Here is an 11,627-nt window from a genome sequence, read left to right on the forward strand (position 1 = left end):
TGAAAAAAAAGTACTCTATCTATAATATGAAAAGAAATTACTATTAAAAAATATTTCTATTTAGGGTTGGTGGGGGTGAGGGTGGGGCGGGGTTGGGTGGGGTGGGTACGTGGGGGTGTGGGGGTGAGTTGGTGGGGATGGGGAATAAGGTGGGGAAAGTTGAAAAAGAGTTTTGAAAAATATTTTTCCTGAAAACATTTTCCTCCAATTTGAGGAAAATGAGTTCATGAGTAAACATGTTTTCCAAAATATTTAAACTAACCAAACATGGAAAAACTGGAATTTTCCGGAAAATGTTTTCCTTCGTACCAAACACACCCGTACTTTTTAACTTTTAGATAAAGATAATCTGAACTTTTATTAAAGCATCAGCTAGTACCCAGAAATGTCAAATACAATCACGGTCGCAAATAAATAATCTACACAAATATAATCTATCTATAGTAAAATAAATGTGAAGGCAGTAAGAAATGCGATGACCCCGGGGCCTGGCAATAGTTTTGGAGAGAAAGAATAAGCTATCTGGATGGTGAAATTACAGTTTGCTTGAGATATATTCTGATCCGTTACCATTGCCAGACCCTGAAAACCACAACTGAAATCTCCTTGGTTCTGAGCTTGGAAATACATATTAAAAGCATATGATGCATTACCATTTGCATCCAAACCATTGCACGAAGAACCATATCCTAATGCTGTGCAATCTGAGAATGTGCAAGCATAGTTGATGTTATCTGCAAGTTTGCTCAAATCCTTGGCATTCGGATTAAGCATGCACCATTTCTTAGGTAAATATTCCACATTTTGTGCACCTACGAGAAACTTATCTTGTCCCTGACCTGTAAGGTCCATGGAAAACTTTGGCTGTCCATCATACCGGAAGATTCCCCAGTGGCGCTCAAAGTTACCAGGAGCAATACTTTTACCATCCTCGTCGATAAGCCCAAACAAGTAAACTTCAATATATCCAGGCCGAAGAGGCGTTCCCGTGTTGGCTGCAAGCCTGGATAACAGCCCCTTATAGAACCGATAAGCAAGATTGACATTGGCATTTTTGTCACCATCCGTGGGCCACCCAACTTCCCCAACAAGAATGGTCATGTTGCCAACACCTGCTGCCCTCAAAGCTGAAACTAGGGTATCAAAGTTGGCATCAAATACATTGGTGTATGTGACTCCTTTATCAAGAATGGGGTTACTGGCTCCATCAAAGAAGGCAAAGTCAACAGGGAAATGCTCATTAGCATAAAGACTCAAAAAGGGGTAAATGTTTACTGTGAAAGGTGCGTTGTTCTGGTTCATGAACTGCACCATCTGGGTCATTAGATCATTAATGTCCTGTCGGAATCTCCCAGCAGAGGGCACGGGATTGCTCTCTGGAGAGAAATAAACATCGGCATTTAGAGGTACAGTTGCTTTTATGGAGTTCCCAAGTCCTGCTTCATTTAGAGCATTTTGGATGTTCTCAAGTGCTGGGAAGGTCGTGTTAATAAAGGAGTTGTTGTACGATGTCAAGAAAGGCTCATTACCAACTGCAACATACCTGCAGACATAAATTTTGTACAGAAATCAGCTAGATGGAACTATATAAATGTTTGAAATGCACTTACATACTTTTCTGCTGTGAACTGTCAGCAATATTTTATTGATAAAAGTGGGTGCAGAGCTATTAGAAAAAAAACAGTAGCAATAAAATGCTTTTACACAATACAAACACAAATCTGTCTACGAAATGATCTCTTCAATTTTGAAGGGCCATTTATTAATGCTATATGGTCTTATATTTCATTACTTCGAATGACAGAACTAAAGATCCAGTACAGAATACAGATGACAAAGGATTCTCACATACAAAGGAAAGAAGTTAAAGTACAGTTTGAAGAGTCATACGTACTGCAGAATTAAATGCATAGTTTGGCTTTTAAAGTGAGTATTGTTTGATCATACTATCCGATACTTTATATACCATTTCAAAGCCATAAGACTTTCCAAGTGATTGGATTTCATGGATGTATCTCACTATCTTTTTTTAATATAAGGAAAGCAGAAATATATCTCACTATCTTCCTTCACTTTGTTTCCTAAAAGATAAGGATCAAGCTAATCATAACTACTTTTTTTCTTTTTTTCTTTTCTTTTTCTCTGGATAATTGAGAAATTTCCAAGAACCAGTGGCGCACAATTCGAAACTCGGCCCCACCTCTACCTGTATCCACTCAAATAGCAGGCTTTTGTCTATGGCAGGGTTCGAAACCAAAAGCTAACCATAACTTCAACCAAACACTAGCTTAATTTCAAAGTAAAACCCTACGTTTAAAGTGAATACACAAAGAATAGACAGGAAGAGTCAAAATGATGATAGCAAATAAGAGAATAATCATACTGCTGCTCTTCAATAACCCTCCTGAACTTCATCTTTTTTTTCTCCCCAAAACAAAAGATCCTCTGCTTAAAGATGAACCAGAAATTGTACGTTCTCGCACTGGAACATGTTCTATAGACCACACAAAGGTTGGTTATTTGCAACTAAAAAGAACTGAAAATGAATACTGAAGGAAACATATACTAGCAATGGTTCTCCCATTTGGATAACTACATTCCAAAAGGGAAAAGCAGTAACTTTTTAAGAAAATTTTGGAAAAGAGAATATGCACTCAAAAGGACTTAACTCGTGAAAGAAATGCTTTGTGGCTAGTGCGGGCATAGGGGAAGGGTGGACGTATATCATATGCCACCTTCCTCTTGCATTTCTACAAAGAGGTTGTTTCCATGCCCCGAACCCCTGAACTATGAGCCACAAAAGTAGCAACTCTACTGTTGCATCAGGGCTCGCCCTCCTACGGAGAGAACAAAGAGATTGTTCCGACGCCTCAAACCCCAGACCTATGAGCCAAGAAAAGAGCAACTCTACTGTTGCATCAAGGCTCGCCCGACTTTGTAAGGGGAAATAGATTCTTTATCCTTTTTTCACATTACTGCCTAAGTGTATCTGCAAAGTCATTTCCTTTAATACATATTCCTAACTAACAACAAAGCATTTGAAGCAATTTAGAGCAAAGGGAATCATATCCCACATTTGCTTTACAAGCAAGACTAAGCAGGAAGAGCACAAGAGAAGCCACTCCTTCAACAAATGCTCAATGTGGTGCAGATCATCAGTATAGATCATAAAACACATCAAATTAACCAAGAGCAAACCATAGAACAAAAAAGAAAGGTGTAATGAATCATACTTGATATTGACACCTCCTTTGAAATTGTAGCGGGTGACATTGCGTCTGACCCAATCTTTAGCTCGATGATAATCATTCATAGCAGAAAGCTGATCATTGGGAATGGCAACCATAACTTCAATATCACTACCAGCAAGAGCACTCATGGTTGATTGATCTGCATCAAACAGCTTCACCTTCCCAATACCATTGTCCTTCAGCAGCTGCACCACTGTTTTTGGTGGCAACTTGTGCGTTGCCATTGTTCCCCAGTTCACTCCTAGCCCTTCCACCCCACTCAAATACAATAAACAAACCACAAATATCCCAACTTTCAACATCTTTGAAAATGGGTATTCAGAATCTTGAATATTCTAGCAAAGAATTAGAGACGGAAAGAAGACAAGCCCAGAAGAAAATAATTGATTTTTATCAAGAAAAAAAGGGTATAAGAATCAAGAGAACGTGGGTGGGAACCCAAAAACCTCCTCAAATAGCCTGAAAACCACCACTTTCTGATATGAAACTGCCAAAAAAAGAGTTTGAGTTGACCCAATCAAAACGTGGGGATCGTTGGATAAAAACCCCTCTTGTTAGAAAGGAGGGAGAAGGGAAAATATTGAGTTTTATGTAGGGGTTATGGTTGATGAAGGTTTCTTTATTAAACCAAAAGACATAAGAGAAAAGAACTGCTCAAGGTTATGGGTTGAGTAAAACCTCTATTAAATTAGGAGATTTCCGTGTCCGTGATGGAAGTTGGGAACTGGGATATATTTTCAAACACATAAATTCCATTAGTTCTATTTATAAATAATACTACTAACAAACAGATTATTTGAACTGAAAGGCCCTAGTGCTTCCGATGCTTTTCTTTTATGTACATTGCACGTAAATCTCTTATTTATTTTTTAAAATCTCTTATTAGTATAATTTTTTTTAAAATTATTTAAATACTTAAAAAATATATTCAAACTTTAAAATGTGTAAGTTCTTAAAAGAAAAACTAACATGCAAAGGATGTAATCATAAGCAGTGGCGTACGCAAGATTTTGTGTAAGTGATGTCACACTTAAAAAAATAACAAACGAAAAAATTACTATAACACCAACTCGGAGGATAAACTATGTTTTCGGGAAATATTTGACGTGTAAAACGCTTAGAATATTATTAATTTTTTTGTTAAAACAACATTTTTATTTTAAATATTTTATTCTTAATAATGAATTTTTAATGCGCCACTATTGTGATTTATCTTCTTTTTTGAGCTCTTCTTAATTGTAAAAAGGAAAAATATATGGACGAATCACAAGTCATTAGGATGGATATATACGGGTAAATTCGGGGGTAATGTCTTCCCCGATTCCCCGATAAAAGAACGAAGGGGAAGCACGGATCGACGACATTATAATCGAGGCCAGAAACCTCCCATATCGAGACCCAGGAAAACTGAACGGTGTGTCCGACATCGAACGTGGTTAAGCAACGCACCTCGGATCGAGTATAACTTCTTGACCTCGGGAGACGCAGTGAACGGTTATGCATGAAGGATAGGGGGTCGTAATATTCTCCCTCAACCGGATATTACGGCACGAATTCCGCTCAATATCGATTGTGGATCAATAGTTACCGGAAAAAGAAAATTCTTACCTTTTGTAGACTTATACTAAGACTAAAATTCTCCTACTATATGAAGGGAAAGTTTTTCTTTGATCTAACACATTGTAACAAGCAATTCAAAAGAATAAAAGCTTAGTTTTGTCTTCTAGCTAATGTTAAAGGCATTACTCACTTGTTCTGTTTTTCATTCGCGACTGGGCTTGAATCGAGGGTCTAATCGAGGACGAATTCATTGTTCAATCTAAGATCAAGCTTGGTCATAACATTGCGATTGGTTTGATCATTTATTTCATCTTTAATTCCTTTATCTGTTATTCTTAACTATTCGTGTTGAATTAGACCACGTATCCTTTAAACCGCGTACAAATTTTATTATTATCCAATTTTAGAATAAATAATTTGGCGCCCACCATGGAGCTAAGGATAATAGTGGTGATTTGATACGAATCTCCGTAACGCGCCCTATTTTACGCTTATGTGAAATCTTAATTCTAGGTCACCCTAAAAATGTCAAACTCTCAGTGTGCTCACTTGAACGTTGACGCTGAGCCAGGCCATCACGATGAAAATATAATATGGTGCCCCAGTAATGATGTGCTTCCTGCCGATCCCAATGGAGTCCCTACCGCCTACCCGGTCGATGCTAACTCGCAGGTGGCCGTCAACATCAATTTGCCAACTGATCCCGAAAACAATATTCGCGGGGGACACCGACCAACAGCTCGAGAAGCGCTCGAAGGTGAAGGTGATGGGGTGAGCCTACGATAGATTTTCGAAATATTGCAGGCTCAACAAGCGGCAATAGCACAGTTGCAGAATCAAAGCCACGCCCTCAACAGGGTTGAGCATGAACAATCCCGGGAAAGCACTCGAAGAGATGAACAAATTACCGAGAGACCGGGTGAAGCCGAGCCCGAGGTAACTTCAGAGGTGATGAAGATGCTCGAAGTGTTGACAAAACGAGTGGAGTCGGGCGAGAAAAATATTGAGGCCAACAACAAGAAGGTGGAAATATACAACTCCAGGGTCGACCAGATCCCGGGAGCAGTCCCGATATTAAAGGGACCGGACTCCAAAAAATTTATCCAGAAGCCTTTTCCTCCGAGTGCGGCACCAAAGCTGATCCCAAAGAGGTTTCATATGCCCGACATTCCCAAATATAATGGGATCAAGGATCCAAATGAGCATGTGACCTCTTATACATGCGCGATCAAAGGGAATGATTTGGAAGATGATGAAATCGAGTCGGTGTTGCTGAAAACATTTGGGAAAACTTTATCCAAGGAAGCGATGATATGGTATCACAACTTGCCTCCCAATTGTATTGACTCATTTGCTATACTTGCGGATGCTTTCTTAAAGTCCCATGCCGGGGCCATCAAGGTCGAGACCAGAAAGTCAGACCTTTTCAAAGTCAAATAAAGGGATAACGAGATGCTCAGGGAGTTCGTATCAAGATTCCAGATGGAACGAATGGACCTGCCACCAGTTGCAGATGATTGGACTGTTCAGGCATTCACTCATGGGCTCAACCCCCGAAGTTCTGTGACCTCTCAACAGCTAAAATAAAATTTGGTGGAGTACCCGGCGGTAACCTGGGCCGACGTCCACAACAGGCAAGGATGGCTCAATAGCATCCGAGGCCTAAAGCAAAGCCTTAATAAAATGGCCTTATATATAATGAGCATCATTATTTGAAAAATTATACGATTATAATGAAAAAATGAGAACTTGATTTTATAAAGTACAAAAATTAAACGTGATTGCATCACAACTGAAATGAGAGAACCCAAAAAATATATTTCCTCCGTCCCAACTTATGTGACAACCTTTTTTTAGTCAGTCCCCTTTTTATATTTAGAAATAATTTAACTTTAATTATTTTTTACCTTTAATGAGTTGATTTCTAGTCATATAAGTTCCTATGGTTTGTTTTAGATCGCAAGTTTCAAAAGTGTTCCTTTATTTCATAAACTTCATGTACAGTCAAACACTTTCATATAAATTGAGACGGGGAGATTATAATTTATGTGAGAAAAATAAATAATAAATTAAATTATTGGATATATTTATGTGACTAACTAATGAATGGAGAAAAATGATTCAATAAATATATAAAAATAAGATTGATAGAAAACTATTTTGGTTATATTAATTAGAGGAAGAAATTAAGTTATTAAACACTAATATGAAAATAAAGAAATAAATTTATCAACAATAAGAAATAATTATATAAATTATACTATACTATATATAGAGAAATAGTAATTTTGGGGCCCTTAAATTCTTGGGGCCTAAAGCAAGTGCTTCACTTGCTTTAGGGTCTGCCCGCCCTGAAGGTACCAGTCGGAGATCAGGGTCGAGGAAGACCAACTCGGGGCCCTATTTGGATCTGCTTACCCCATCAGGACCTATGATAGACCTAAGAGAGCCATTTATCAAGAGCCAAGACCGGTCCGAGATTGATATCAACCATACAACACGGATAGAAGGGGAAATGGATCCAGGCGCCACCCAGTAAGGAACAAGAAGAGAAGCGATCGAGGGCCTAGTGGCCAGGGCTTGATGAGCAAGAATGGGTTTGACATGTCGCTCGGGAGTAGGGAGGTACCAAGATTATCAGAATATAAATTCAATGTAGGAGCTGCAAGTATCGTGTCGGCCATAGGGCACATCAAAGAGACCAAGTGGCCCCGACCATTGCAGTTCGACCCAGCCCGGAGGGATCCTAACCTTATGTGTAAGTATCATGACACTCACGGTCATAGGACCGAAGATTACCGACAACAAAGAGAAGATGTTGCTCGACTATTCAACAATGGGCACCTCCGAGAATTCCTAAGTGAACGGGCCAAAAATCACTTCAGAAATAGGGACGCCAACATACAGGTCGAACAAGAGGAGCCTCAGTACGTGATTAACATGATAATTGGGGGCAGTCAAAGTCCCCCAAGGGCCAATGATAAAATGCACTAAAGTATCTATTACGAGGGAAAAACGCACCCGGGATTATGTTCCGGAGGGAGCCATTTCGTTCAGCGATGAAGATGTAGAGGACATCGTACAGCCTCACAACGATGCACTGGTAATATATGTACTTATCAATAAATGTCAGGTTAAACGTTTGTTGATTGATCCAGGTAGCTCGGCCAACATCATCAGATCAATGGTCGTAGAGCAATTAGGGTTACATGATCAAATTGTCCCGGCAGTCCGGGTATTGAACGGATTCAACATGGCGTATGAGACCACGAAAGGAGAAATAACTTTGCCGGTAAACACTACCAGGACAATCCAAGAAATAATATTTTACGTGATCGAGGGGGATATGAGGTACAATGCTCTATTCAGAAGGCCATGTGTCCACAACATGGGGGAGGTATCTTCGACCTTGCACCAGGCGCTGAAATTTCCCACACCGGGGGGGAGTCAAAATAGTCTATAGAGAACAGTCGACCGTAAGGGAAATGTTTGTTGTCGACGAAGTGATCCCAGTGCCTGCGGTTTCAATATTGAGGAGCGCAAAACCGACAAAAAAGAAGAGAATAAATAGCAATCACTGATATTGGCCTCAGCCGAACCAGAGAAACAGGAAGAACAAGGAGCGGATGATGAGGACGATAGCAACATCCTGAGATCATTCATAGCTCCCAATGACACTGACGCCACCAAATCAATGATTGAAGAGTTGGAGCAAGTTATATTAATCGAGCACCTATCAGATCAAAAGGTATACCTGGCACAGGGTTAACCCCCGAGCTCAGGAAAAAACTTATTGATTTTCTTAAAGATAACGTTTATTGGTTCGCTTGATCCCATCTTGACATGACAGGGATCCCACCGGAGGTAACCACTCACAATCTGAGTTTGGACCAAAAGTACCATCCGGTTAAGTAGAGGAGAAGGACACAATCCGAGATCAAACACGCGTTCATCAAGGATAAGGTATCAAAACTTATAAAAATAAGATCCATCCGGTAAGTTAAATACCTGGATTGGTTAGCTAACGTAGTGGTAGTACCTAAAAAATGAAACAAACTAAGGATGTGTGTGGATTATAAATATCTAAACAAAATTTGCCCAAAGGATTCATTCTCTCTGCCTAACATCGATCGAATGATCGACGCGACGGCCGGTCATGAGATACTTAGTTTTCTCGATGCCTACTCCAGGTACAACCAAATTCGGATGGACCCGGATGATCAAGAAAATACTTTTTCATAACAAAGTTCGGCACCTACTGCTATAACGTAATGCCGTTCGGATTAAAGAACGCCGGTGCCACATACCAATGCCTAATAAACCGGATGTTCGAAGAACAAATAGGAAAATCAATAAAAGTTTATATTGACGATATGTTGGTCAAGTCCTTGCGAGCAGAGGACCATTTGAAACATTTGTAGGAAACCTTCGACATATAAATAAAATACAACATGAAGCTAAATCTGGAGAACTGTGCGTTTGGAGTCGGTTCGGGCAAATTCCTCGGGTTCATGGTTTCTAATCGGGGGATAGAGATCAACCTCGATAAAATAAAGGCCATAGTGGACATCACCGTAGTGGATAATGTCAAGGCGGTTCAAAGACTGACCAGGCATATAGCCGCATTGGGCCGGTTCATCTCGAGGTCATTGGGCAAGAGCCATCGTTTCTTTTCACTATTGAAAAAGAAGAATAATTTTTCCTAGACCACCGAATGCCAACAAGCTTTGAAAGAACTCAAACGATACTTGTTGAGCCCCTTTTTACTGCACACTCTGAAGGCAGACAAACAATTATACCTCTACTTGGCGGTTTCCAAGGTGGCGTTAAGTGGTGTCTTAGTCCGAGAGAAAGAAGGTACGCAATTTCCTATTTACTATGTTAGTAGAACCCTGGGCGATGCCGAAACAAGGTATCCTCACTTAGAAAAGTTAGCGCTCGCCTTGCTAAGCGCTTTGGGAAGCTAAAATCCTACTTTCAATGCCACCTTATATATGTAGTAACCTCTTACCCACTGAGGAATATCATGCATAAGGCCGAGCTCTCGGGCCGACTGGCCATATGGGCCGTGGAGATTAGCGGATACGATATCGAATACCGACCCCGAACTGCCATAAAATCTCAGATTTTTGTAGACTTCGTGGCCGACTTTACGACGGCCTTAATACCTGAAGTTGAAAAGGAATTACTGCTCACCTCGGGGGTTAATTCGAGAATCTGGACCCTATTCATGAATGGTGCCTCCAACGCGAAGGGGTCCGGGCTTGGTATCGTGTTAAAACCACATGTAGGAAGCGTAATTAGACAGTCTATTAGAACTGTACAATTGACTAATAATGAAGATGAGTATGAAGCCATGATTGCAGGTCTATAACTGGCTAAGAGCCTCGGGGACGAAGTAATTGAAGCCAAATGCGACTCTCTCCTCGTCGTAAATCAGGTCAATGGAACGTTCGAAGTAAAAAAGGAACGGATGCGGAGATACTTGGATAAATTACAGGTAACCCTGAACCAGTTCAAGAAATGGACTCTGCAGCATGTACCTCGAGATCAAAACTGTGAGGCCTATGCACTGGCCAACTTGGGGTCGTTCGTCGACTCCGATGAATTCAGTTCGAGGACAGTAGTGCAATTGATGAACTCTATGGTAGAAGAAGGTCACGCCGAAGTAAACTCAACAAGTTTGACCTCGGATTGGAGAAACAAATACAAAGACTATCTGAAGACAGGGAAATTGCCATCGTATCCCAAGGATTTAGCTTGGTCGAAGGGGCATTGTTCAAAAGATCTTTCTTCAGCCCACTGGCTAGATGCTTAGGTCCGAGAGAGACTGAATACGCCATGAGAAAAGTCCACGAGGGCACTTGCGGGAACCACTCGGGAGCAGAATCCTTAGTTCAGAAGTTAATCAGACTCGGCTATTACTGGAATAAAATGGAGAAGGATGAGAAGGACTTCGTACGAAAATGCAATGAGTGCCAGAGACACGCCTAGATGATTCATCAACCGGGAGAGATGCTCCACCCGGTCCTGTCACTATGGCCATTTATGAAGTGGATTTTTCAATTTCTCCATTTCTCCAAGTTCCTATTTGAATTAATGCCCCATGTCAATGTTAAAAATTAAAGGTTAAGATTTAATTAACCAAATCAAGATCCTAATCATGGTTATAATAACAAATATTTTCTTTATTTGTTCTCAAACATTTTGGCAATCCCACAATTCTAGTTAAAATATGATCTAATCCATATATATTTGGATAAAAATCTCTCTTTTTCTTACTTTATTACGAGTTTTTCTTCTCTTTTTTTTGTTTGTTTGTTTATTTTGACAATTTTCACTTTTAGCATAGGTACGAGTTCTTTATTTTTTTTCCCAGTTCTTCTTACATTCCCATCAAAGATGAGAGAAATATGCATCTAATCTTAGTGAGAACAATAAGACAAAATTCAATTAACTTATAATATTAAAATTAAAAGAATAAAAAGATATTTGTATAATTTAAGTTAAAAAAATATGTAGAATATTAAAACTCTAGCGAGTCATTCATTGATTTGTCAGTTGTTAAAAGAAAAAAAGAAAAGTAGTGAACAAATTAAAGAAAAAGAGAATACAACAAAGAATCAAGAAAAGATTAACTCAAAATATAAAGATTATGAATTTGAGCAAAGAAAAAAGTCTGTTTAAAAAAAAAAAGATGAGCTCGTAATAAAGTAGGAAAAGAGAAATTTTTTTTAAAAAATTAGGTAATGTTTTTATAGAATCATGGGATTACAGAAAATTTGGAGAATAAATAAAGTAAATATTTATTATCAT

General features: G+C 39.4%; 1 protein-coding gene across 1 annotated transcript; it reads right to left on the minus strand.

Moving 5' to 3' along the window:
* Positions 1–332: 332 nt before the first annotated feature.
* Positions 333–3,982, minus strand: LOC107797100 (glucan endo-1,3-beta-glucosidase 8-like). Its single transcript, XM_016619961.2, has 2 exons — positions 3,234–3,982; positions 333–1,543 (listed from the first exon to the last, which is right to left on the minus strand). Exons 1-2 carry the CDS (start codon positions 3,551–3,553, stop codon positions 439–441), a joined length of 1,425 nt encoding a protein of 474 aa, XP_016475447.1. The 5' UTR covers positions 3,554–3,982; the 3' UTR covers positions 333–438.
* Positions 3,983–11,627: the final 7,645 nt, after the last annotated feature.

This window comes from Nicotiana tabacum, chromosome 4 (assembly GCF_000715075.1).
Source record: "Nicotiana tabacum cultivar K326 chromosome 4, ASM71507v2, whole genome shotgun sequence".
NCBI lineage: Eukaryota > Viridiplantae > Streptophyta > Magnoliopsida > Solanales > Solanaceae > Nicotiana > Nicotiana tabacum.